Here is a 27,992-nt window from a genome sequence, read left to right on the forward strand (position 1 = left end):
CTCAATCGTCGCTGCATCGACTGCATCCGGTGCATCGGTGTAATTAATTTCTCCGGTTAACTGCTCGCGGGGGGAAAAAAATTTCACCGGGCTGGAAGCGGCGTTTACGCGTAATTACAAATTCGAGCGTTCCGTTCACGGCCGAGACGAATATCTCGAACGCGAATTGTTCCTTTTAACCGAACAACCGCGCACGTCGAGCGCGCGTGTACGCGTTACCGCATCTGCGTTCGCGTCGTTCGACAAAGTTTCCTTCCATAAAAGGCGTAGTTTATTCGACGGTTTAACGCGCACAGGATACAGGTGAACGAAATCGATGAGAAAATTTCCAAGCGCAATATTTAGCTACGCGCGATCGTATTAATACCGTGGCGAACGGTTTATGTAAGTAGGTACGCGCAACCGCTTGCTTTTCAAATTTTACCGGCGCGGTAGACCATCGGGAAAACTGTTGGAAAATACAATTAGAATTCCGACTCTTTTCGTTCGTCCCGTTTATCTCTGCGCGTTTTTGTCTCTCGTTGCGCGCAGAAAACTTGTCCAATTAGAATCGTTGGTTCGCGTTTCGTCGCGCAATTACGGTTCTCCAACTTTTTCGTAGAATTATCCAACGGCTCGGACGGGGAGCCGTTTCGTTGATTCGAAAAAAACCAACGAACGGAGAGTACTCGCTCGCGATAAAAGTTTCGAACGGTGCGCAGTCCCCAAAGTTGTCGCGTTCGGCGTTCGAATCGTTCGACGATCAAAAGAGCGCGCGAACCTAAGCGCTCGTTTCGTCCGACGAGCACGAACACGCGCGTCCGCTTGCCCGTTTCGCTGGACTTTCCGCTCGGTTCGAGCGACTCGAGGATCGTTCTCGCGTCCGGTACCCGGGCCGTTAAGCTGAATCGAAACTCGCGCCAGGAGCAAGTTTTTCCAGCGGGGAAAATTCCACGATTTCTTTCTCACGGTTGCGTCTCGTGAATGCGTTTCGAAGGAAAACGTACGCGTTCGAATTCGGCACGGGTCTCGCGGAACCAAGGCGTTCATCGGTGCTTCGACTTTTCTCCGTTTTCCTTTCCGTTTTTTTCCCTAGAGCACGGTTACGAGCATTTCGGGACGTAATATTTTATCGATGGCTAGGCGGAGGTCTCCGAGTAGAAATTCGAGTACGCCGATGCATAACTGGGTCACCGTCGGCGGGCAGGTCGGTTAGAATGCAGTTTTCAATGTAGGCAGTTACATTCTGCATTCTGTGGACCTATAAATAATACGCGTTTTACGGTATTATGGCGTAACGGCAGCTTCATCGAACGTTACTCGCGTTCGCGGAGCCACCGGTAGATTCTTCGTTATCTGTCTGGAAACTTCTCCGCGGGGAATACTCGGAAAATGTCTGGCCTCCTCGCGTTGCCAAAAAATTCCGTACCGTCTATCGGCAACTACCTTCGCGCGAGAAAATATTTGTCCAGGAATTTTCATCGGCGAGTAACCGGAACAAATGTTCGGAAAACGTTACCGAATCCAACGTCAACGAGGTCGAACCGCTATCAAGAATCTCTACCATCGTCCCGTATCTCGAATCCTTTCGAAGAGCCGGATCGATAGCGCCGCGAAAACTCGTCTCCTTGGAAAAGCCAGGAGGCCATGGTTAAGTTTTCGCCCTCGAGAGAGAGAAAGAGAGCGAGAGAGAGAGAGAGAGAGAGAGAGACTTCTGGCTGCAAAGTCCTTGAATTTTCTTTTCCGCTTTAAAGCAGATATTACCGAAACGGTCTAGAAACGTCCGGAGAATACTCCACAGTCTCTTTACTTTGTAATTCCGTGCCTCGTAAGAGGGGAAAAGTCAATATCTTCCGGTAGGCTCCGGGTTTCGTACCCGACCGGTTGCATTTTAACGAGGATCGCGCTCGTTCGATTCGTGTTTCGTACGTTTCGCGAAAACGTCGAACGAAAGGTCGAACGGATCGCGGTCGGACGTACTTCCGACGACCTTGGAGAAAATTTTACGCAAACGATAACTTTCTCGCGTACTTGGACGAAGCGAGAAATTGTAACAGGCACGCGTTGCGCGATAGCGATACAACTCGACGGTTGAACGAAACGGTGAATCACGTTTTACCATTGAAATGGAAACGATAAGCTCGCGCGTTGGTAAAAGTATCGGGTTTTGTTCGAACGAGCTTACTCGAACGACCGTCGGCTTCGATGCGTCCCGATAAGATAAGATCTCTTCTCTTAGCGTTTTTTCCCACCAAGAGGTCGTTTTGGCACGGTCGTCCAGAAATCGAAAGCTTCCGCTTGTCCGCTAGCGAGGACACGAGCTTTCCCCGGTTCCCGAATTTCGGTGCAACGATCGTGCACGGATCCGCGCGAAACTCTTCCGAGTACGCGTACGAGTCGACGTTTTGCGGTTCGAACGGTGACGCGGAAGAACCGATGCGAACGGTATCGAACGCGGAGATCGTCCGCGATACGATGCAACCAACGACCACGCGCGCTAGGATTTCCGTTTCTTTTCCGGTAAAATCGAAATCGGTCTTTCGAACTTACCGAGCGCGAACCGAAAGTATCGAATCGTCGAACGATACAGCGGACGAGGACGAACGATCTTGGAAAATTCGGAGCGACGCGAGCGGTGGGTCTAAACCGAAATTGTTGTCTCCGGGGCATCGGGGAATCGGGGAATCGGGGAATCGTTTCCTCCCGAGAGTAATATTCGAAAGACGTCTGCCGCCCGTTCGGCCGAGTTATTGGAAAGAGAGTTTCGCAAAATGGTTTCGTTTCCTCCTGGTGGAAGGAGGAAGAAAAACGTTGCCGACACGGCTACAAGGAATTCTAATAACGCGAGGTAGTTTCTACGAAGGAAAGATCGACTCGAGAAGAGTTCGAGAGACGAATCGAGGACGCGTGGTAGGTATCGCGCAACGAGGAGGATTCCGGGACAAAGGTAACCGAATTCTGTTCGAAAAGAAACCGAGGCGACGGCTTTCGTCTCGAATGCAGCTCGAATCGATGCGATTAGAAATCTCGGCGATCCTTGTAGGGCGACGAGGCGGTTGGTTGCGCACAGGTGCACGCGACAATGCGTTCGGAACGGTGCGCGCACGCGGCTCTCCGTGTCGCGGTGAAAAAGTCGCGCGCGAGTCGATGAAAAAGACGCGTCAACGAGTTCCTTGTATCGAGACACCGGTCGATGCGCGCGCTCGATTCGTTATCTCCCCGAGTCTCGCCGGTATTCCCGTAGAAGGCTCCGTCGACTCGACGTCCGAACTTTTCTCTCTCGTTTCGTTTCCCTCGTTTCCCTCGTTTCTCGGTGGTCGAGACTCGGTCCGCGTGCTCGCGCTACCGATTTTACAACTCCTTTAACACGGAGAAATTGTATTCACCGTGGCAGTCGGTTGCCGCGTCTCGGTGAACGGGTTGCCGGAGATCGATCGAACCGATCGTCCGAGTTTCCAATTGGAACGTGGACGAAACCGGTAAGCGTTCGTCGCGGCGGGGAGTTTCGCGAGTTTCGATTCCTCGCGAGGAGATCCTTGGGGATCGATCGAGGAACGCGGGACGGTGGAGCCGGGAAATTCGAAGGGTAATTATACGGGAGTTCGCGCGTCGAGCGTTTCGAAGACGGGGGACACGGGAGACGCGCGTTCGCGTCTATCGGTCGGTGCCCTCGCGGATCGTCGCGCGAGAGTTTCGCGAGCCCCGAGATAGAGATCGAACGGCTCGAAAGAAACGGTTCGTTTACCGATCGCGAACCCGAATGGAAACCGAGGGGAAACGAAACGTGTGCACGATCTTCGCGAGCCGTGCTTCCCTGGCAGAAACAACGAGAGAGCCTCGCCCGGAAGAAACGGGAAACCGCGAGAATTCTTTTATTGCGCGATGAGTCGTCGATGCGCGAACGAACATGCAAAAATTTCTGTACCGCGCTGGTTCGCTCCGCTAGTTCCCGTGCATCCGTACACGGTTCCTTCGACCACCGTTAGAACACGAATTTCATCCGGTGCCGCGACTCGTCCTCCGTGTACGTACTTGGCCACGATTGCGTCCCGAGCGCGGTGAAACTCGAGGATCGTCCCGGTGCGCGACGAGTTTGTCCGCGATTTTAAAATCCACGGCAAACTGTGACTCTCCGCTAGGAATTTCCCTGCGAACGAGCAATTACCCTCTCTCGGTCTCCTCGAGAATTCCACCAACGATACGCGTACGTAACACGAGCGCTGACGCCACGCCGCGCCGCGCCACACCACGCTCCTCGGTAAATTGCGCGTTAAAACGTCCTCGATATTTTGTTCAGGCCTCGACCTTGACAGCGAAGCTGGACGAACAATCGCATCGATCGCCTCCAAGATTTATTCGTCGCGTTACGTTCGTTCGGTTATTTACGACGGTTTTCGCACGACGCGAGTTCGTAACTTCTCGACGCAACGTATTCCGCGAACGTTTTTTTATCAGCGTACTCGCCGCGAATCCGTAAAATCCCCGGTCCAGTTATCGGTAATCGAGAGTTTCGCGAGAGTACGTTCCGCGTACGGAGTCGACGTTCCGCGGTACCGCGCGACCGGTAAACTCGGGAAGGTAAAAGGTAACGATCCGACGTCGCGCACGATTCGTACCGTTTTCAAATTACCCGCTTCCTTCGTCGTCTCGCGGCCTCCTCTTCCGATCGTCGAAATCTCGGCGAGCGGAGGGACTCGAAGCTCGTTACGAGGCCCGTTCCGTGTCTCGAACGCACCGCACCGAATTCGATTCGTTCGGGTGAAAAGAAAATCGAAAATTACGTACTCGTAATTGCGCTCGTATCGTTGAAGCGGCGCGTTACGTGCCGCGCGTTCGCGATCTAATTCCGACTCGATCGGCTCCGCCTCTCTTTCGTTCTTTGTCCGTCGCCGTCGATACATCGCGATTACCATCCGGAAGCGAGAAACCGACTGTTTATTAGTTGCACGCGACCGAGTTAATTGCCTTTATCGAAACGTAAACTCGCCGGTTTCTCGCGAGATGGACCCGATGTTTAACCGCGGTTAATTCGTTTCTCGTTTCGCGAGCCACGCGAGGCTCTTTCCCCGCGTTGCTTTCCTCTCGACGAATTTTCCGACGCACTGCCGTTGCCTTCGGCGATCGAGTGCGGCCGTAAAATTTTTCAACGCGGGCGGCAGTAAATCCCCAGCGATCGGTCTCGGTCGCGCGAATCGCTCCGCGAACCTTTCGAACGAAAGACGGTTGTTCTCTCTCGAACGCGCGAAAGGGCCGATTCTCTCGATTCGAGAAGAATTTGTTCGCGCGAATCCATGGGGTCCTTACGGGGAGAACGAGCGGAAGTTTCAACGATCGCACCGAACCTTTTTTCGTCATCGAAAGTGCTCGAAAGCGTTCGAAAGGGGTCGCGGCGCGACGTCTTCTTCCTCGAGGTGAACAACCGTGGAGAACTGCGCTCGTAAACTCTCCGCTCCGATCCCGAAGCCGGAGTGGACGCGTGCCGTTAACGCGGACGGACCAAACGACACGAGGAAAAGACCACGAATCGCGGAATCGTCGTCTCGAGCGCGTTAACGGGCCGCCTAGGTGCGTACAGGGTGCACGTATAAACAGCCGGTGTATTTTTAGTCAGGCCCGTGTCGGATTTCCTCTACACTCGATACACTGTAAACTCGATGGTGCGTAGACTCGCCAGGGGGATGGATGGTGGTTGCCATGCCTACGTCTCTCCCTCGTTCGTCCGTCCGTCCGTCCGTCCATCCGTCCGTTCGTCTCTGTGTTCGTTGGTTCGTTGGTTCGTTGGTTCGTTGGTTGGTTCGATAGCTTCCTTCGGCCGTTCTCGCCGGTTTACCGAGGCTCGCACGCGTCTTATTATCGTTTACGGTTTCCTAGTTCCGGCGAGTTCGCGAAACGATCGACCTTGTCGAAAGCTCGGGCCTCGAAGCACGAAACTGTTCAGCGTTCAGGACGGCGGTCTTTGCGCTCCGGTATCGCTCGACGCGTGTTTCTCCGATCGGGGGAGTAATCCCGTTAACGCTCGCTGCGTCGGCAAAGTTAACACCGTTTTTTAAACAGCTCTCGACGAGCCCCGTCCGCGCAAAGTTAGCTCCGGTTCGATTCGACGAGACCGACGACGAGAGGGTCGCGAGTAGGAGGAACCGCGTTCGGCGTTAGGTTCGTCGAATTCGATGGGTCGGCGGTAGGGGACTCGCGGGAGGAGAATTATTTCGCTAAAAATATTCGTCGGGGTGTTCCAGGTCTTGCGTGAAATCGGGATCCGAGTCGGAGAAAAGAGCGGTATCGGTTCGGTCGGTCGATTCGTCCGTAAAATCGCGTCACACGGACGAGAGAGCCGAGGAAAGGTCTCGCGGTCGCGTTTCCACGAATTTTCCTCGATCGAACGCGTTCGAGGTTTCCAGGGACGCCGTTTGCAGAGTTTTCGTCCAAACGGGGGGTTTCAATGAGTATGGGCCGAACGTTCCGATCGGCGCGTGGAGCGCTCGCGGTGTTAGCTTTCGGCTCTCGAAACCGAGGACCCTGCGAGTACGCGGGAGTCCCGTAATCTCGCTTCTTTCCGAAACGTTTGCGGACTTGTTCCGTGAGACGCGGGCCGGCGCGCGGCGATCGACTTAAAAATAACCCGACGAGTTTGCCGAGAAAAAAGCTGCCGCGCGTAATTGGAACGTTTCTCTCGGGATTCGATAATTGGGTAGAATCGGCCGAGAATAATCGCGACTCGGTCGCGCGAGTGGCCGGTTGTGCGCGACTTTGTCCGAAGACGAGGATCGATCAACGTCCGCGAGAGGATCCAACGATGGCTTTCGAATCGAATTTCGACGATCTCTCGTTCGCTCCGTGGCTCGCGCCGCTCGGTGAAAACGCGGTAATTATTGGGTCGAGCGAGCAGCGTTTAGCGACCGCTCGAAACCTTGCGCAGGAAACTCGCGACGCTCGATACTTTGGAGCAACTTTCGAACGCGCGTACGTTTTTCGACGACTTTTCGGCAACCGCTCGCTCCTTTCCGCGACGAAGCGCGACGTTTTCGATCGTATCGTACGGTCTCGCATTCGTACAACCACCGAGAACCGTAAACGGTTTTTAGACCTTCGCGTTAGGTGTCGTTTCGAAACTCGGCGAACGAGCTTCCGTAATACGAGACGCGCTCGGAGTTTCGACGGTATCTCGTTCGCTCTTTTCGTCGAACGGTTCGAGCCGCGAAAGCTCGATTTCGAGGCAAATGAATTCTCCACCGGTCCTCGTCGAAACGCTGCGAGCGGAGGGGTTGCTCTCCGGCGACAAGCACCGGGAACCGATCGGAGCTCAATTGTCGGCGATTTCGACGAAACGTCGATCGGGTCGAAGGCCGATATGGAAATTCGTCGTCGAATATCGTCCATTTAAACGGTGCTTTCGCGAAGATAAATAGATCGAGCCCGAGCTATTTCGAGGGAAGCTCGACGGGCCACCTCGCCGCGTCGCACAGCGCCGTACCGTACCGCACCGCACCGCGCCGCACCGCGCCGCGCCGCGCTGCGGGTAAAAAAGTGTGACGTTAATTAAAGGCTCGACATAAATCACGGCGAACGCCAAAATGCTCTTCCCCGTGCAACGGCGCTCGTGCATTTTCAGTTTTACGGCAGATTGCCGGCCGAGACGAGTATATTTTTCTCGAAGAGAGGTCGGGGAACGGACGTCCGGTAAAACGGCTACCTCGGTCTCGGTAAACCCAATTATCCCGGTCCGGCGATCGAAAGACCGTCGCGAGAGCCCGCGTTGGCGAGCTTCGAGACGGGAGAACCCGCGGGAGTTTACCGCGACGCGAGATCGTAGCCCCGCGCGAGTTCCTTGGAATTTCCAAGGAGCGAGGAACTTTCTTTCGGAGTCGCGAGCGCGTCGCAGGCGATTCGATTCCCGAAGAGTCCGCGAGCGCGAAAGAAGAGAAAAACCAGCGTCCTCGATCGTTTCTGTATTCGAGGCACAGAGTACACGCCACGCGCACGTGGTCCAACCAGCCGGTGTTATTTAACGCTGCAGCTATTTCCAGGTGCGTGCGTCGTCGTCGGTGTCGAGTGCTACTCACCTACGGACTGCAAAGCCACTCGTTGAGCCTTTACACCGCTTAATCTCCTCTCGCCTGCTCCGTCATTTTTTAATACCGCTCCTTTTACCGCCATTTTCGACCCGCGTTTAACGCAGTCACGGGTATTTTCAGTTTAACTACGCGCATCTAGAGCGAAACCGGCTCGGCAAGTCGTGCCGGCAAAACGCGATCCGTGCGATTTTATACGTACGAGCTCGCGGTTATCGGACAATTTTTCCCTCGCGTTCGACGAACCAATTTCTCGAATCGGTGTCACTCGCCGTCGAACGATCGGACCGGCCGCGCGTTCCATCTCCGACGAATCTCGAAACCGTGCAGGATCGGCGAGCTCGATCGCGCCCGATGCGTTTGCAAAGTTCCAAGCTTCGAGAATCGCTCGAATCTTTCCAAGTTCCCTCGATCGTCGGGGATCTTCGAAACGCGCGTTACTCTCGAGGAGAGTTTTCAATCGGACGGAGCTCGCTGGCACGAGACAACGCGATCGATTCGTCAATTGCGACGTTTCGGGGGGGGGGGGGGGGGGGCGGTGCATCGTTTCCCTGTTGGAGAGACGCGACAGGAAACTCGCGATATTCGAGTTTTCGTGCGGCGAGAATCGGATAAAAAATTGTTTATCTTTCGTTCGCGTCGGTTTTATCGGGAAAAAAACATTGGCCGTCTCTGGATGCAAATGGAATAATATATCGGCGGGCATGCGCAGCTGGCTGCATGCGTGCGCGACACGGGCAAAGGTAGGCTGGGCCGCTCCGCGTCAAGCGTCGCGTCGCGTCGCTTTATTCTCTCGGCCACGTGATTCTACGATCGACGATCGTTTTCGAGCGAGCGAAGCCGAGGAAAAGGGAGTCCGGATCGTGTCCGAGTTCGATTAGCGGCCGTTTCTCGGTCCCCTTTGTTAAACGTGCAGGTTTCTTGCCGAGCGAATCGGCCGGTTCGTTACCGTTCGATCTCGCGTATCGGTTACGAAGACGTACAATAAAGGAATTGGTACGAGATGACGCAACCTTTCGTGGATCTCCGTTTACGTAACGAGACGAGAGTTTCCCGCAAGGTTGTTGGAAATCGAACGTGGATCGTCGATGCGATCGAGACTTTGAGCCAGACGGTGCAGTCCTCGTGCATAAATATGCGAGCGCGCTGGCGCGCGCTTCGGCGCTTTCTAGGAGCGAAGGTTGCGCGACAACGCCGCTCGAGCGGAAAACGCAGGTGAATATTACGCGATTGTTGCACGTTACGCAAAAGTCGAGAGTATCTCGCGATACGAAACGACCTCAAAGCGATATCCGCTTTTTATCTCGAGCGACGCGTTGCGAACGAATGTTTACGTTGATAGGAGCGGTGGCTCGCTCGCGCCTCTTTCGCGGCGTTCGTGGTCGTTCCTCGGCGCGCGAAAGCGCGAGAAATTTCCCGATTTTCGCTCGGATTTCAAAGTCGACGTCCATACGGGCAGAAACGGTACTACGGAACCGTTCACCGGGCGGAAGGTCGGTGTCCGGTTGGCGCGTTTCGCGGTAGGTTTCGCCGATTCCCTCGGGGGTTTCGTTCGCTAACTCGCGGCGAAGAAGTCGGACGTCGAGGAAATTTCTCGGGTAGAGCGATTCGAAGTTTCGCAGGGTCTCGCAATTTGCGTTCTTTCCGTTTCCATCGCGTGGCTTGAACTCTTTCCGGCGCGACTCGGAAATACTCGTTAGGTATTTTTTACCTATCGACGAATACGGTTTTCGAGCGGCGTCGATTCGCAGGAACGGCACGTGTCTCGGAAGCTACGTAACCGCGATAGAGGCCGAGCGAAGGATTCGTCGATGACGCGCGGTTTCTCGCCACGGAATTCTCGGTTTCGTCCGCTCGAGAGCGCGATCGAAAGTAAATTTCCGGCCGCTCGCGATCCCTCGGAGAGGATTACTTTTCTCGATTCTTCCCGTTTTCGAGGATCCGCCGATCCGCGGCCGCTACCGCTGCTGGTGCTGGTGCTGCTGCTGCTGCTGCTAGCATCGCCGCCGCCGTTGTTGGGTATATCTGGCAAGGTGAACAGGAAATCCGAGTCCACGACACGGTTTCGCGCACTCTGCTTCGTTCTCGATACACTTCCTCGCCGACGAACATCGAAAGCGAACAAACATCCGTATGGGCGTCGCGCGTGCGGTTTCTACCGAACATCGTAGCGTCGTAAAATTGTTCGTCGACTCGGAGTTTCGAGAACGGATCGTTCGCTAAACTTTCGAAAGGTTTTCTCGCGACGTCGAGGTAGCGCGTTCGACGTTCCGAAGAGCGTTATTTTCGTTGCGGGTTGCGCGGTACGCGATACTCGAGCGGAAAGCTCGCGGTAAGTGCCGGTGGATTATTCGTTCCGTGTCGGTTCCACGGTTCTACTTTGGCGTTTCTCGATGCGCGGGCCGTACCGTTCGTTGGTGAGCTGCCGTCGAAACGCGCGAGCATCGATATTACGTCGATACGTCGCTGTTGCGTTTCGGCCGGCTCTCTCGACGCCGAGTTACGAAAACCTCGGTATCCCCTCGCGTACAATTTGCCTCGCTTCGTTTATTCCCGCGCGAAAGATTCCAAATATTTCGAATTACATTTTTACCGCGGCGAGCCCGCACGGGTAAAATCGAATCGAACGCTTCGATCGACCCGATAACGCGACGTACATCGAAGCGTGCGATTCGTACGGGAGAACGCGCAAATGTAAAATTTCCTCGCAACTCGAGATCGCGATAGGATTCTGCGTAGAATTTGTCGTCTCGCGCTATTTTATGGATCCGACTCGTACCGAGTATCGTCGGTGTTTGCAAACATCCTGTACGTTGTTTCGACGAAAGCTTTTAAACGAACGATAAATATACGCATCTGTACCGTCGCGTCCGTATACGGGTATTTACGGTCGGTAAACAGCGAACGCGATCGGCTCGGTATCGGTCGAACGAAAAACCGAGAATCGAAATTGCTCGATTTTTCCTTTTATTTCCGTGTTCGATAACGCGCGAACGTTGGCGAGAAAGCGGTCGAGACGGAGGTAATTTTTCCATCGCGAAAGAAAACTTTTGGTCGCGATTCGATAGCGATTTGGCCGAAAAAGGCCGCTCCGAGGTGTACCTCGATCGACGGAATTACCGATGCCGAAATAATTTCAGTTTCGAGTCCCTGGCAACGTATCCCGTTGCGAGGAGGGCTGCAGGATGGAACGGAACGGAAAGGAAGGGTCGGGCAAACGGGTCGATAGTCCGTAAGTTTATATTCCTGTGCAGTCTCTGGCCGCGTCCGGTCGTAGAAAATTTATTTGTCTAGCTCGGGCTCGTAACACTTTTACGGTCCGAGAGGATCCACCGAATAATTCGTCCCGCGTTTCGATGATGCATCGCGATTTCGGCGGCGTTGTTCCTAGACGCGTAACCTCGCGGCGACAGGAACGGGCAGACCGTTTTTGCGATTCTCTCTCTCTCTCTAGGATCGACGACTTCCCGCAACGATCGTTCGAAACTTCGATCCCGCTCGTCTCCGCGACGCGCGTAAATTTTGGAAAACGGTCCGATCGCGGTTTCCGAAAGGAACGCCCGAAGCGGACGGATCGAGCGTTCGCGAGGCGAGCGCGTCCACGTTCGTTGGAAAATTTCGTTCGACGGCGGTCTCTGATTCACTTATCGTCGTGAACCGCGCGAGGACGGAGCGGTATCGCGTTTAGCTCGTTATCCGGGGACGGTAAACCCCGTGGAGCCCGCGGAACGAGGTAACGTCAACATTACCGGGTCGCTTCGGCTCTCTCGACTCGCTCGTAATCTTTGCTCGGCAAACATTTCTCGAAGAGATAGGAAGATCGCGTTTCTGCCGGACGAAAAGGAAGGAGGCTGCGCTTCCCCGGCGAGCCGAGTATTTTCTTTTCTTTTTTCTTTGCCCCGTTTCCTTCCCCTTTTCGGCCCGCTCGGAGAGCTTCCTCGGAGACTCGGGCTCCCACGGAACAACGTAATTCCCGTCCTCCGTTCGGTGGTTCGCGAGCGGCGGCGAGTTTGCTCGTGCCTCGTGAAAACGAACGGTTTCGCGTGTCCGTTGCCATTTTCGATTAAACCGCGCGTAACGGCGGAAGTTTTCGCTCTTTCTGGAGCAAAATAAACGTGCAACGAAATTGGATCTCCCGCCGATAGTGGAAACGGTTTCTAACGCGTCGAGCTTTCGCGGAATTGTTCGAAAGACGGAGCGTTGGATCGCGTCCGTTGTCGTTCTCGAGGACCGTTCCGTTCCTGTCGTTCGTCCAACGGTCGAAGTTTTTAGGAGTCGCGGTGGTGTAAAGTTCACACGGTACGACTACGCTCTGGGTCGCGGTGCACGGGGAAACTAGACATTCTCTCAGGGGCCTTAAGCGCGCCTACGTGACTCTTTTCCCGGATCGAGCCACCTTTTCTTACATTCCGTTGCTCGAAAAACTCGCTCGTACGAACTTCTCCTCTCCGTTCGTCGAATCGCGCGATCGATCGCCCGCGGTGGGCTCGCGAGCCCTAAACGGCGACGATAAAAGTAACCATCGAAACCGCAGAACCGTTCCTCGATAGGAATCGAAAGGAACGTGGTCGTTTCGGGAACGAAGCAAAAGTCGTCCATCATTTTCCTATTAATCAGAGCGTTAACCGACGGTACGCGCGCCGAGGAAAAGGAAGTATGCTAATGCCCGTAATATCGTTGAAAAACGTATTTTCACTGAAAATTATGTTAAATTGTGATAATGTATGTAGAACCGATACGGGCCGGAGAAATTAATCGTTCCATCGAAAGGCACCGGGTGCGAGCGACGCGATCGAAAAACGATCGCGTCCACCCTCCTCGAAGAAACGAAACGTCGAGAGAAGAGGGGCCGGAATTCGGATGTACCTCGGCGACGAAAAGAAGCCGGGAAGAGTCCTTGGAAAGCGATCCGATGGACGATCAGCTCGACCGGAGCACGGAGTTCCTTTTGGAATTGCTCTTAACGAAAGACGAGACGAGTCGCGTTGGCAAGTTCAGGGGTTACGGAACGCGCGTACTACGAGAAATCGTGATTCGAGAGTCGAGCGCGTCCGGTCGTGGCGTGCGTCAATTGTTTCCCCTCCCTCGTCTCGGTCAATTTCTCGCAATTAGCGCGTCGGAGGTAAGATCGGTCCATTACGGCCAATTAATCGCACGCGTTCCGTTGCGCGATGCAATCTCTAAAACGGCGGCGCGTAACATTCGTTGCGTTTTGTTTCTTCGAGAGACGATAAAAAGGAACGTCTGTCTCGTTAACGATCGTCCGATGATCGTTCGGCTCCGACCGGACGAGGCGAACGACCCGATCCTCCTCGCGACTCGCGACTGCGTTTCGACGTGAAAGCGAATTCGGAACGAGCGAATCGTCGATACGCGTACCGACGTAAAAACGTTTCCCTTGTCGAAGCTCCCGGAAAAGTGTGAACGCGCGCGGTTTCATCGTAGACGAGAGGTCGCGAGACTCGAGGACCACCGGAGGAGCTCGATCGTCGACGATTTCCCGCGAAATCGGGAAACGTAGAACTTTCTCTCGTTCGACTCGCTCTTCGAAACTAAGAACGGACCCGCGCGAACGCGTTCAATCGAATCGACACCTCCGTCGAGCGTAATGGCCTCCGATGAAGCCGATCGGAGAAGGGTCGTTCGTCGCAGCGTCCTCTCGACGGGAGTAGAACCTCTTCGCGATCGTTCGGAAGCGTCGTTTCGATCGGCGAGCGCACCGTCCGTGTTTCTTGCACGCGTGCCGAGGGCACGGCTCCCGAGGATCTCGCGCTCGACTCGCTCGATCGTGCGCTGCGAACGAAACCGAGCAACGAACGGCGAAACGTGCCCTCGCGTTTCGCATTGAAATTCACGGGGAACTTGTGACCGCGGTGGACGAGTCCAGTGGACTCGGACGGCCGGGAAATTGTTCGCGATTCCGTTGGCACCCTTTTCGCCGCGGCGACGGAACGCATAAATCTGCGTGCGATTAGCGTCTTCGTCCTCGATACGGCGAACGGAAACTTTTCGATACTTTTGTTCGCGCGTTGGCGAGAAGGTCTTGGACGAGAAGATTCGATCGCGGGTCGAACGCGGCGGTATCGCGAGCGCGATCTTTCGCTCGAATCTCGGTAGCTCGAGCGCTCGAGCGCGCGCGATCGTCGTCGAGGATTTACGCGATCGGCTCTCGAGTTTCTTTTCACCTTTCGCGGTTATTTCGACTCGTTGGCTGGCGGGTCACGTCCCTCGCGTCGTCCCGGCTCCGACAACGCGGCTGGCCGCTCGACGGATACCGGGGATCGCGTCCAGCCGGCGCGTATCTCGCTGCCGGAGCGGATAGCCGTTCGCCAGCGTGCATCCTATGGGACCTTGGCAGTGACAAACTGTGCGACCACCGTACGCTTTCGCGCGTCTCGTTTTTCCGACGCGTTCGGGACGGCCAACCTGCCGGAGTCTCCTGGAATTCTTTGTTCCGCGTTGAGTCGCGTCGACGCGCTCGTTGCGTCGGGTCAACGAACTCGAGTCGCCTGCGTTTGCTCCGCGATAATCTTATCGATCGTCATCGTCGTTGTCGTTGTCGTTGTCGTTGTCGTCGTCGTCGTTGCCGTCGACGGTGATAGAATTTTTGGTCGCGAAGCCAATTTCCCCGCGTAATCGGAGCTGAGCCGACAACCGAGATCGATCCACGCGTGGCCAACTATCGGAAAATATACGGCCGAGACGAGCAGGAGGAATCCACGGTTCGGGCGTCGGCCCTGCTTTCTTCGCCGCTTTATCCGCTCTAAATTTACCATCGGCAAGTTTGGCGACGTATTCCGCGTGTTCGGTTCGCGTTAGAGGCGCTATCTCGATCCGGGCAAGACGTTTCCGTTTGTTATCCCAACGCCGGAAAACGCCGGGAGCGATCGAGACCGAGCGTCGGCGAACTCTTTTCAAGAGAGACAGAGAACTCTCGTAACTCCGAGCGTTGCTTTCGCAGCGGAAACCTACTCGACCGATCTTCTCGTCGACCGAGCCGAGTTTCGCGAAAATGAATCTCGATCGAAAATACAGCGGGACACCGTTCATGGTCGTCTCTTCGGCGAAGGAGCGGTTTCCGGATCGTTTGCTCGTCGAAGGCATCCTTGGTTCCGAGGACGAACGGAAAGATTCGAGTTTTCGCGAGCGAATAAACGCACGCGGTTGTTGTACAAACTAGAGCGGAGGAGAACGGATCAAAGGCGCCAGCTAACCGAGTACGTAGTTAGCCACTCGACCGGCGATCGGTCTCCCCTATGGGACCTTGGCAGTGACAATCAGCCGTACACTCGGTTATCTCTTTATAGCATGGTGGTTTCTCCGTCGTGTAACCGATGTACTTCCTCGTTGCGTAACGCGAAACTTTGAAACTCGCGAGGGGTTTTAAACGCTCTCGTCGAGTCGGCTTTAAATATACCGGTACTCGCGTTCTGCCGATCTCGCGCGGCTTTTCGACCGTACGGCTCTCCGTTGCACGGTAGAGAAAAAAGAGAAATAATTTTCGAGCGAAAGATCGAATCGGCGAGCACCGAAACGACCCGCTCGGGATCGAACGAGAGGTTTCGCGTTCGCGACGAGCTCGCGAAACGGAAATCCCGCAACGGTGGAAATTACGCGTACGCGGCCAATATATTTATCGGCCGCGACAAAGCGCGAGAGAAAGATGCAACGTGCTGCGCGGTGAAGAGCGACGAACAGCTGCTCGAGAAATTCCGCGGACCTTTTACTCGTGCGAGTTTTCCCCGAATTTCGTTCTCCTTTTCTCTTCGAGCAGAAAAACGGCCCGACCGCGAACTCGTCGCGTCCCGTCGCGTCCCGTCGCGTCCCGTCGCACCGCGTCGCCGAAAATAAAGTATCTCGAAAGCTTTAGTCGTCGAGGATTTTCTCGCAGCGTCGAACCACTTGCGAAAAAGAGTTGCTCGCGCGTTCCGTGGCTTCGGCGCAAAGTTCGCCGATCAGCGAGCAAGAGCTCTGCTTCCGATTCTGCTCGTCGTCGAGCGAGCAGCTGGTGGAACGATCGATGAAAAATTCGATTCGAAATTGCGATCCTCCGCAACGAAACGAGAAAATGAAAACCAAAAGAGTCTTTCGAGTTTCCGCGGTACGGAAGGTCCCCCGGAGGAAAAAACGCTACGAGGAGGGGGGTGCGCTTCGTCGTCGATGCGGCGACCCATTATCTAATTAATTATACCGCGGATTAATGGGGAACAAATTAATTCAGCGCGCGACGTAATTTATTTCGCATTGTCCCGTAATCGGTGGGATGAATGAAAGAGAAAGCTTTCCCGTGAATCGCGACACGCCGATCGAAGAGGGAATGCAAATTATCCTCGGATCCTTCGCCTTATTTGTCACGCCGATGGAGTTACCGTCGAACCCGGATCTGGGTAATATCGATTCGGTTCGACGCGTAAAAAGTACGCGATCGAGAAATTGAAAAACGAAACGAGCAGCGATTCTCCACGGAGAGCGTTGAAAGCGTTTTTTCCGAGTTTGGAAAATTCGTCGAAACTCGACGGCGAACGAAACCCGAAAGACGCGAAAACACGAGGCGACGCGACGCGACGCGACGCGACGTGACGCGACGTACGTGGGTGGATAACGATTACAGCCGCGCCGTAAATTACCGCGACGGATTTGTGGCTGGTAAAGCGACGAGTCGAAGGATAGACGAAGGACGTGGACCGCTCTCGAGATACGATCGTCCCGCGAGATACGCCGAAAAACCGCGAACGAACCTCGACGTGCTTCTCCTCGATCGTCGCGCGAATTTCTTCTCGACGAGAGAACATCGCGGTACCGTTCGAACGCGGCAGGAAAACAGTTTCGCGAGCCAATTCGCGGAAACGGAACTTCTTCGGATCGAGTTTCATCAGCGTTGCACCTTATCTTCGGTACAACGAACGGAAGGTAGATGGCGGGTTTTATCGTCGGATCGATAACGGCGACAAAGTGACGCCGGATGAGCGATAAACGGAGACTACCTCGAGATCGTTGCGTAAGAGGACGATTCGTTCGATACGACGCACGTCCGTGTCCGGATTTGAGGTCGATTTTTCAATCGTGCCGTAAAACCGACGCGACGCCACGCGGCGCCGCGCGACGCGAAACGACTCGGAACGACTGCTCTCGAAGGGAGGGCACGCCCCGAATCGCGTCCCAAGTTCGATACGATACGCGATCGCGGCACGTGATCTAATCTCCTCGCCGGAAGAGTCGTTCGGCGTTCGGTTCCGCCTCGTTCGGATTCGAGGCACTCGGTTCGATCGATTTCCGATCGGTCCGCTCGTTTTTCGTCCTTTTACCCGGTGATTCGCGAAGCCTCTTCGGGACGACGGAACCTCGCCGTCGGAAAGACGTCGAGATCGAACCACCCTGGACGTTACGGCCGACACGATTTCCCGGAAACGGAGGAAACATCGAGTCGCGCGATCGATCGAAAGGTTCCAGGCTCGCCTCCGTAAGGGCGCTCGAAAACATCGGTTCCTCCTTTCGGGCCGAGCCCCGTCTTCCGCTTTTCGAAACTGTTTACAATTTTCGAGTTCTCTCGAACCGAATCGTCGCGTCTCGACGATCGATGAGTCGTAAACCCGAACGTCGTCGTCCCTCGCCCGCGAACAACATCGACAAGGATCGTGTCCGAACCGATCGGAGAGACCACCTTCTCTCGCGATTTCAAATTCGAGGAAGAAATCGTGGAAGGAGCCGAGTAAAAACCCGCGCAACCAAAGTTCTCGCGAATCGAGTTTGGAAAAGTTTTTCTACCGTGGAAAGTTTCGACTCTACGTGTTTAGGTTCGCTCAAAAAATGGGACAAAATAAGAATAACGGTAATAATGTTCACCGGACGGTAAAATTTGTAATTACGATTCCGAAGTATCGATCGAGACGACAGCTGGTTGGAAATTGTTGTAAATGTTTGCTCGCAACTTCGTCTTTGAGATATTTTCGCGGCGATCCGATCGGGAAGTTTTCTCCGCGATGAAAAAAAGATTCGATTCGAACGGCGCGTACCGCGCGAGGATAGCGCGTAGCTAGAAGCGAAATACCGCTCGGCGATTCGTCGTACCTTTTCCAACGATGGTAGGTCATTACGATTCTCACGCTCCCTTTACGACATTTAACTGTACGTGCCGCTGACAGCGGAGCACGATAGTCCATTCCGTTTCCAGCGGTACGCGAAACCCGCGACGACGCGATAGTAAATTCCACGGGCCGAGATTTACGCTCGTTTGAATCTCTCTGTAGTTCGTCGGCCGGTGCATCAACGCGCGATGATTTTTTTTAAAACCCGGTCGAGAGTCGATCGGCTCGGAAGGTGCACGGTGATCGGAAATAGGACCGTGCCGAGTGCGGGACCGTTTCTCCGATCGGAATCGCTCGATCGCAGTTTCTCACCGACGCGTGGTAACTAATCGTCGCGCGGCTTTGGATCCCGGTGTTCACGGAGTTGGCCGAGATTTTGGGAATCTTTCGGCGAACCGAAGGACGCTCTACTCGCGAGAAGCGAGAGAGGATCGGTAACGGAGAAAACGGAGCAAAGTGAATTCGGGGTAAAAGTCGCTCGCTACGGGCGTTCTGGTTTCGATCGCGGCGCGGTTTTTGGGGCGTATTTAATCGCACGGTGAACCGATAACGAGCGAGCAGCGTTCGCGTGCGAGGGAATTGGGTTAGGCGGTTCCGGTTCCGGTTCCGGGGAACGGTGAAAGCCCGGTCCGTCGAGGAGTTATCTCTCGCGATGCGTTTCGCTCGCGGCGGATTCGCGGCGTCCGGAAGAGCGGCTCCTTTGGCAGGCCGGTTCGCTTCTGGCGTCGATTCGCTTCCAGTTCACCGTTCCAGCCCCGAGGAAACTTTCCATCTCTCCGCGTTCGGAAACGCGGCCTACGAAACTCGCTCGTTAACCTTTCGTCCAGAGTAAACACCGCGATTACACTGTTATTGTACGCTGCGCGTTCGTTCTCGTGGTTCGGCGCGCGCGTTACGTAAACAGGGCTTCCGTACTCGCTACAATATTTCTATATTTAGCGCGGTTATGTCACGGTGTGGTACGCGTTGCGCCGCTATTTTTTTTTTTCGATCGAATTCATTCAACCGGTTCGTTCATCGTCGCGATCGTCGAGACGCGCGGAAGGAACGATTGCCGAAACGGCCGGTGAAAACTCGGAAGGAGCAATTTGCTCGATTCGAGCGTGGAACGAAGGCAGCCCTCTTCTTGCCACGGACGCGCAAAAACGCGATTCCCGTCCCTAATCTCGGGGGATTACGCGTCATCCTGGAAGCGTTCTTTCCCGTGGCCGTGTGCGTAATTTTGCGGAACACGCGTTCCGATGGAGTATTTCGAGAGGCAACACGGGGGAACGAAGAAAGAGAACGAGCAACTCCGCGGAGCTTTCGTCCGGACGAAAGCGCGATCGTTTGCCGACTGGATACGAGAAACGCGGAGGACGTTCCCGAGGAGGAGAGCGGTTCGGGCTGATCTCGAGCGACCGGGTCAACGCGACGAATGGGACATTACCAGCGCGGAAAAACGTATCTCGTGCTACCGGCCGCGTTCCTTTCTGCGTACTTTGTTCTACGCGACGTTTAACGCGAAATCGATGCGCACCGTTCAACGACCGTTCGACGTCCGCGTTACGATCTCCGCTCGCGATTAAATTTAGTTCGAGCTTACCAAAAGCGGGGACATCGTCCGACGCTTCCCGTCTCGTGCGCTTTCAGGATTTCCTCCGTCCGCGTTCGACTTTGTCGGAAACGATCGCCCGCAGCGAGCCACTTTTCAACCTCGAAGGGAACAACGGTGTTCCCGAGTGACCGATTTCGGTACGTACTGTGGCTTTCGTCGAAACTGTTTTTCTTTTCTTTATTTTTTTTTGTTTCACCCCGCCCTGCTCCGCAACGTTCGGGTCGGGACGTCTCATCGGCGTCGTCGGATTAGCCGCGACTCGAATGGAAATGTGCCAAAATTCGTGCTAACGCGGGACCGATTCGCGAACTAGGCCGTTGGACGTTATCTCCGGTGATTAAAGTCGGTGGGCCGTCGAGACGAAAGGAAAGGTCCGCTCGTTCGGAGGATCGATCGCCGGGGCGTAATTTTCCTTTCGAAGGTTCAGGATCGCGGCTCGTCTTCGCGCGGACTCGAATCGGTCGAAGCGCGGACCGATACGCGTATCGGATTTCTCCGATCCCGTCTCGAGCGCGCAAACGCGCTACGGTGAAAACACGGCCGAAACGTAACCACTTTCTTGGGACACCTAGAAGTTCCGGGCCGTGAAGCAATCGTACCCGTTCCGCGTCTCCCACGCGAACCGAGTTTCGTCGTGGGACTTTTCGGTCGGTACGAGTCGCGGACTCTCGATCGCGAAACCAATTTCGCAAACCTTTTCCAACGGTATCGCGCGCGCGTTCCCTGCTCGCGCTACGCGATAATCGCAACCTCGAACCCGACTCGTACGCGTACGGTTTTACGGATACGTCCGAGAGCCGGTCTCCCGGAATACGAGTATTCGAGAAGATGAAAATAGATCGAGTTGTCCGTGATGGGTGGACCCGGTCGGGAACGAGACTCGGACGATCCGAAGCCACGGCGCGTACTCGGTGTTTCGGAATCGAGCCTCGTTCACCGGGAACGAAATCGATTCTAGTTTCGAGGAACGTTCGGAACGTGGCTACCGGCGTGTCCACCGAATCGGGCGCGTGGATCGAGATCGCAAAATCGATTAGATATCGTAGAGCTCGCATAGGTGCGCGCGGATCCTAGAGCCGGAAATCGATATACGTGTACGCGCGAGTAAATACACGTGTGTATACATATATATATATGAATTTGAATCGTCTCGCCCATCGAATGCTTCTGCTCGCATCGAAATTAATAGACCATTATTATTTGGCCCAGTGAATCGAATAAATACTCGGCTAGTTCGTATCTAGTGCGACGACCTGTCTCTTGAACGAAAAGAATAGACACTTTGGTGATGCACCATTTACCATGAGGGACGCGCTCTCGTTGCCGGCATCGAGCGACGATAGCCATCGACGACATTCCCATCGAAGGCCGTCCGTCGATGCTCGTCGTTGACTCCGCCCCGAGTTCGTCAACGACAAGGCCAAACGGAACGCGAATCGCTATTTCGTTCACGGAGTACCAGACGCGCGCGCGCGAGCGCACGCGCCTCGCGATCGCGGTTCGCGCGGAACTTGCGATCGTTTCCTCGTTTTTGATAGTTCGGAGAAGAGAAGAAACGAGTTTCGCGGATCGCGTACCTCTCTCGCGGCGAAACGGTGGACCTGTTCGAGAAGAGCCATCGATCAAAGTCGCGGACGAGCGAACACGGCCGACGAATTAAATTTTGCGCGCAACGGAGGATGGAATTTTATCGAGTTTTCTGGTATCGACCGCGACGCGTCGGGACCGAATTGTTCGATTAAAATTGGCCCCCTCGTCGTCGAACGAAAATCGGAAAAATTAAGAAACGAAGACAACGGTTCGACGGATGTTCGCGCTCGGGATTCGCTCGAACGGGAGGAACGTTGTCGGCAATTAGCGCTCGATCGCGCTCCGGGGAAATTCGAGTCCGAGAAGGAGCGCGGCCGCTCGCGGAATCTTCCTCGAATCGTAACGGAACCGTGGAGACTCCGTAGTTTCCGATTCGCGAGAAGGTAGTTTTTGAGCACGTGCCAAACGCGGGGATAAAATACCGGGTTCGTGCTCGTTACGTCCGCGAGATAACCGCGCGCCAAGTATTACCCTCCCGCGAGAAAGCTCCGAGCACCGTGTCGCCGTAGAAAGGGCCATCGAACCGTCCGACTCGTCGATCTTCGGATCCTGGACTTTCCAGACTTTAGCCAGCTTTCGTAGTTTTTCGCACCTACGTTCCACCCGCGATAACGTATATTCGGTTCGGCGGTAATCGCGTACGAGTTCGCCGAAGACAGCGTCGAAACGGTTTTAAACGGCGCGAAAGATTCTGGCGGGGAAAGAGGAGAGAGGTTTGTCGAGGGACCGAATAAGCGGCGGAACGACGAGGTCCTTTGCCGACGCTGCGTAACTTTCATCGAATCGGCGATACCCGATACCGTCGAAATACCGCAAGTTGGTCCCCTTGATTTTCGAATATTTGGCCGAGGGCCAAGCCCTTCTTCTTCCCATCGGACAACGCGACGGGAGGGGACACGAGGGGAGGCGAGGCGAGGCGAGGCGAGGCGAGGCGAGGCGCGGTGGAACCCGCGACATCGGATACGTATTAATGGACAAAGCTCATCAACGGTCCGTTAAAGATGCGTTTAACGATGCCGCGAGCCGACAGCGGCTCGCGTTCCCGTGTCCCGGCTTTGCAGCTCATAAATCCCGCCGACAACGAACCCGGCAACGCGTCCGCTAAAACGCGTCCGCTAAAACGCGTCCGGTAATTGGCTCGGCGTGCGCGCGTACGCTATCGGTCGTTCTCGGTTTTGCGACCACGGGGGCGCGTCCGCGCTCGTTTCGTCGCCCTGTCGCCCCGTCGCCCCGTCGCCCCGTCGCGAGTTCTTTCCTTCCCGGGGAGTTTCCGCGGAAAAACCGGGCTCCGAAGCTTCGAGTTTTCGAGACGTTTGCTCGCGACTCGACGCGTTTCCAATTGGAGGGGACGCGATCGAAAAGACGTCGGTAGGTAAAATCCGTGCGTTCCGGTTACCGATGCGTTTTACGCGAGACGAGTTTTTCGCGCGACCGATCTCTCTCGAATCCTTTCTCGACGGTTTCTCGAAGGGAACGGCGTCGACCGTTTGCTGCTGACAAGGCTGGAAGAAACGAGGGGTTAATATCGTGCTCTATCGATTTCGCGTCACGCTAAACTGCTCTCCGGCCACCGGTAGAAGCCGTATCCGTGTCCCTCCTCGCAGTCGCTGTAGCGCGAAACTTTTCTCGTGGTTCACGGTCGACGTTTTCGCTCGTTCGGCACGAAACCGTCGACCGAATTAATCGAAAACTCGAACGCGAACCGAAATAGTTTCTTTCCGCGAACAAAACCAATTTCGTCCATCCGTCCGTCCGTCCGTCCGTCGGACGGTTCGTTTATCGCCGCATTGCGCGAAAACGGCCAGAGATTTCGCGGCACCGTGTCTCGTTTATCGTTGGCTTCGCGGGAGAAACGGAACGAACGATCGGTAACCGTAGAGACCGAGATAACGGGTCTTTTTTCGTTCGCGTCTCGCGAAGAAACGGAAAGAAAGAGGTTCGATTACCGGGGTGTTGTAGGATCGGGTCGCGTCGGGTCGGGTCGCGGCGGCGTTGAAATTGGAACGGTTCTCGGGCACCGATTCCCGTCCGAGCAACGTTCGGAGGCGTCGGCGAGGTAAATCGAGAGGCGAGGTCGACATTCGAGGAATCCTCTCCGGCGAGCGAGCTCCCTGTACCTGTTCGCGCGTTACCTTCCGTTAACTCCCGTGCATACCGTTATCCATTCCTCGCGTTTGCAACCACCAGCTGTGCCGGTCGAGCTGGAATTCGCGTAGGTCTCGATCTCCCACGATCGCAGCCGTGCGCGAGCGCACACCGGCGAACACGCGCACACCGGCGCACACCTTTGCTCTTACTTTCGCTCAACGACCTGCTATTTATCGCCGATCGAGTACCAGATACCGACCCGATTTTTAAACTCGAATCGCTTTCCGAGCATCGCGAGCCTCGTCGGGATACCAACGCGGCCAATACATCGCTCGGTGCGTTTTCCTTTTCAGAACATGAAGTGAGAGCATCGAATCTCCTTCAGGGATGAGATCCTGACGAGAGGGCAAACTTACCATCATGATGGAGCCACCAGTTACGAGCAAGGTTCTCCGAGCTCCTAGCCTGAAGAGGGGCCAGGAGAACGTCAGGATACAGGACAGGGTGAGTAAAAACACGCGAGGAAACTCGTTCGTTCTCGTTTCGCCGATTGCGCCGGTTGCGATCGATCGAACGCGAAACTCGAGGCAAAGTCCACGCTTTTTGGAATTTCGTTCGAAGACCGCGAAAGGTTAAAGGACGCAGCAACGCTGTACGGAAGTCGAGGAGTCGTAAAACCGATCGAAAAGGACGACCGAGCTTCCGTCTTCGGGCAAGCGGTGCTCGACAAAGTTTCGAACGTCAGCCGCCGGGACAAAGCCGGGACGACCCGCTCTGTTCGTCCGTTCGATTCTCGAAAATAGAAAGCTCGAACGATCGTTCGAACAAACGGTTCGCGATACGCGCGCGAATTCTCCGTAGCGGATTACGGGCGAACGGAGCGGACGGAGCGGACGGAGCGGACGGAGCGGACGGAGCGGACGGAGCTGACGTCGCTCGAGACAATAGCCCGCAACTCGACCGTGTCGACTCGACGTTGCGCGCCGGATGCACATTATGCATCCCTGTCGATGCAGCAGCCCCGGATTGACGTCACCGCGATTCTCCTTTTTTTCGAGGACTCGCTCGGCTCCGTGGAGGATTCCTCGCGGGACGCGAGCGTGCGCGGACCGGCTCGCCTCTCGAGGAGCTCCCCCCGCCGATACCGTCCACTTTCCGGAAAATTCATCGCGCGCTTCCGCCGCGCCACTTTCCCTCTCGACGACGTTCCTGCTCGCGGATCGAGTTACGTTATCCATCGCGCTCCGCGGCGAGCACTTGCTGCCCCAGTTGCGTCGAGTCCGCTGCAACACCTCCTCGTTTCTTCGTCGCGTCCTTGCGACCGTATCTCGAACATCCGAACCCGAGGGAACCTTTCCCGACCTGGAACTCTACCGTCGTCAAGGGCTCGTGACTTTTTTCCCCTCCCTTTCTTCTTTCCTTCCTTCCTTCCTTCCTTCCTTCCTTCCTCTTTTCTTTCTTTTTTTTCGGGTTAACGAGCATCCATTATTCGACGTTCCGTCGGCGCTGGCTCACCCAACGATCGAAGAAAAATCGCGATACGTAAAACGCTTCGAACATTTTATCCGGATAAAAGGATTTGGTCCGCCTTTGCCATAGACCGTAGTATGCTCGTCCGCGAAAGTAGATCGTAATACCGGCAAAAGGTTGAAACGTTTTTCCAAAGCGACACGGTTTATCGCGGTATTTGAAAAAGCTCGGGCTGCCCGCCTCGCCCCGCCCCGTCCAGCTTCGACCGATCCGTTCGAACAAGTGGTCGTCGATAAACGTACGTTCTTCTTTACCGGTCGGTCCGCGATCTCGAAGACCGCGACGGCAGGCGCTCCCTGTCGGTCGAATCGAGGACCGTTCCTCGTCGCGGCGGGAAAGGTCGGTCAGGAATCGATCGAAATCGAAATCGGATTTCGTTGGGAACGGTCTCGTTCGAAAACGATCGAGACGCAACGGTCGCGGAAGGAGCGAGGGCGTTCGATCTCGCTCTGATCGAAATCGATCGGGAGCTCGAGGCCGTGGAGAGGTCGCCTCCTAGCTGGCGCGTGCTCCGTTTCTCTCCCGAAAGGACGGCTCGGTGCGACGCAAAAACGGTGATCGCGTCCGGCGCGATTCACGGCCCCGAAACCGACCTTGGCTAGCCGTAATTCGCCGTCCCGCTCGATGCCTCGAACGCGCATCGATACGCGCCCGTCGACCGACAGTTTACACCCACGACGGGCCTCGAGTTTTCCGGGAAATATCCTACCGCGAGAAAACCTTGGCTTTCGATTCGGGAGTTTGAATTTCGCGAGCACGGCGGTCCATCGTAGGCGAAAAAAAAAAAAAGAAAAAAAAGGAGAACCACGATCGCCCACGCGAGGCCCGAAACCGCGATTGCGCGGAAACGAGCGCGTGGGTGGCGCTCGTGGTTCATCGTCGCGAGCGTCTCGAAGCTCGGCCGACGTTGCTTTACCGTCGTCGAGCCTTCTCTCGTAGCTTCGGGATCGTAATTTAGAAACGGACGAAGAAACTTTGCGCTCGCGATTTCCGATCGGCGAACGATCGCGAGCTGGAAACAACTTTTACCCGAAAATCGGAAGTTCGTTCGTAATTCGGAACTCGTTTCTGGCCGACCGAGACCTCGGCGAAATTCATTCGCGATGCCCGTCGCGGAACAGGTGTACCGGTCGCAGCTGGTGCGGGTCGTTGACCGAGTTCGACACACTTTAGCCGGTCAACCCTCTGCTTTTACTTTTTCTCGAAAGGGCCAATGCCGTTCGCCTCTTCGAGCGTACCGTTTCGGTTCCCCTTCCCGACGCGGGATCGACGCGCGAACTCCAACCGGAACTTTTTCGAAAACGTTCCCCGACCATGCTCGCCACCGTCGGACATTTCGTTGGATCGAGCGGCTCGAAGAACTCCCAACCGAGAGACCGACGAGTCGGACGCCCATCGCCAGCCCCGACTTCCTGTTTCGTCTAACGGTACGATACACCGGTGATTCTTCCTCGGCGCTCCCAGCGGCCGATCTTTCGATCTCCCCGCAGACTTTCCGGCGAATCGATCCGTCGATTCAACGGACCCCCGGAAAATCGATTCTTTCCTCGAACGCGACCACTTTTTCCACGGAGGAGTGTAGAAAGAAAAAAACCCCAACCACGAACCCGAAAGTAAAACTTTGCGAACGAGCAAAGTTCGTTATGGAGCACGAGACGCGACGTAACTCGCGGTGCCGGTTCGATAAACCTTTCGGGCGTTATTACACCGGAGGTTAACGGCTAATAGGAGACACACCTTTGCTCGGCAACGGGTCTTTCGCGTCCCTCGATGCATCGCGCGAGGTTTTAACGGAATTGCTTCGCATCGCGCGACCCGGTGTCCTCTTTCGATCGATTTCCACGACGAGACGAGACCGAATCGATTTCAATTTTCGCTTCGAAAACGGTTCGAGACGCGTCGAGGATTTTTTCACCCGACGGAATACGCGAGCGAGAAGCTCGTGTCTCGACCGATAATGAATCTCGCAGGTACCAATTTCCGATCGCGGAAGCGGAAGAGACGTTGCTTCCACGCGACGGATGCGCAGATCAGTGCTTGAATTAATTATTCGCTCGCTCCATTCTGGTCGCACGAGTTCATCGTCGTTCGCGCTCGACGTCCATTGTCCCGATCGGATATTTATGCGTTTGCGTTTGCATCGGGGCGAGCCGACGCGCGCGGAATTAGGTTCGCGAGGAGAAAGATTTACGACGGTCGCGAGCCGGTAGACGAAAAACGTTCCAACGACCGAGATCGGAAGGAAGGTTCGAAAGGTTCGCGCCGTTGCCGAGTGACCCGCGAGACGTTGTCTCTCTCCGGCTTCGAAATCGGAGAACGTCGATCGAGTAGTCCGCGCTCGCGGGAAATTCGATCGAACCGGGACGGTTCGTCGCGTCGCTCGTTTCCGTTCGAGCCCGCATCCACCCCACGATCGTAAAACCCATTCCGCGTATCGCGCAACGTGCGCGATTAGTCGTCGACGCTATCGGTACCACCCACATTTTGCGCCAAGATTAGGACATTTTCCCGCCGGTTGGGTCGGAGCGATCCGTTTCGCCCAACGACACGGTACATTTCGGTGAAGCGATAATAACGGCTCTGTCGATTGAAACGAGGGGCACGCACACGGACAGTAACGAAGTTCTACGCGCACGTCGCGGCGTCGACAGCGATCGCATTTGCGTTTCCGTTTTCCCGTACGTTTTGCCGCGTTTCCGAACGGTTCGAGAAGCAAAGAAGAGACTTCCGCGCGTCGCAGGGTCGAACTCGGTCGACGTTAGATTCGCTTTCGCAGGTTCGGAGGAGACACTTCGGGCGTCGAGCGTTTCGGTGGTCGTTCGCGATTCGCAGGTTGCGTTGGAGCGTTCTCGATCCGGTAGCGCGGTCTCGCTTTCGGAGTTTTACTTTCTTGAGTACGGGGATCGATAGCGCGGTATTCCGCGGGGATAAATCAGGCCGAATTCGAGTTACGCGCGTCGTTCTCGAATTTCACCGGTGCGCCAGCCGGCCATTTTCACCGCCGCTCGCGGCAATTGATACACGTTCGAGCGCGTTCGGTCGCGCTTCCGAACT

At 55.4% G+C, this 27,992-nt stretch overlaps 1 protein-coding gene across 1 annotated transcript in view; it reads left to right on the forward strand.

The window, feature by feature from the left end:
- Positions 1–27,992, forward strand: part of Wdr62 (WD repeat domain 62) — a 57,232-nt gene that overhangs the window by 4,215 nt on the left and 25,025 nt on the right. Inside the window, exon 2 of the mRNA XM_076307917.1 lies at positions 23,762–23,912. Within this exon, the coding sequence (XP_076164032.1) occupies positions 23,829–23,912 (84 nt within the window). The 5' untranslated portion in view covers positions 23,762–23,828. The remainder of the gene's footprint in view (positions 1–23,761; positions 23,913–27,992) is intronic.

This window comes from Ptiloglossa arizonensis, chromosome 3 (genome assembly GCF_051014685.1).
Source record: "Ptiloglossa arizonensis isolate GNS036 chromosome 3, iyPtiAriz1_principal, whole genome shotgun sequence".
In the NCBI taxonomy this organism is placed as follows: domain Eukaryota; kingdom Metazoa; phylum Arthropoda; class Insecta; order Hymenoptera; family Colletidae; genus Ptiloglossa; species Ptiloglossa arizonensis.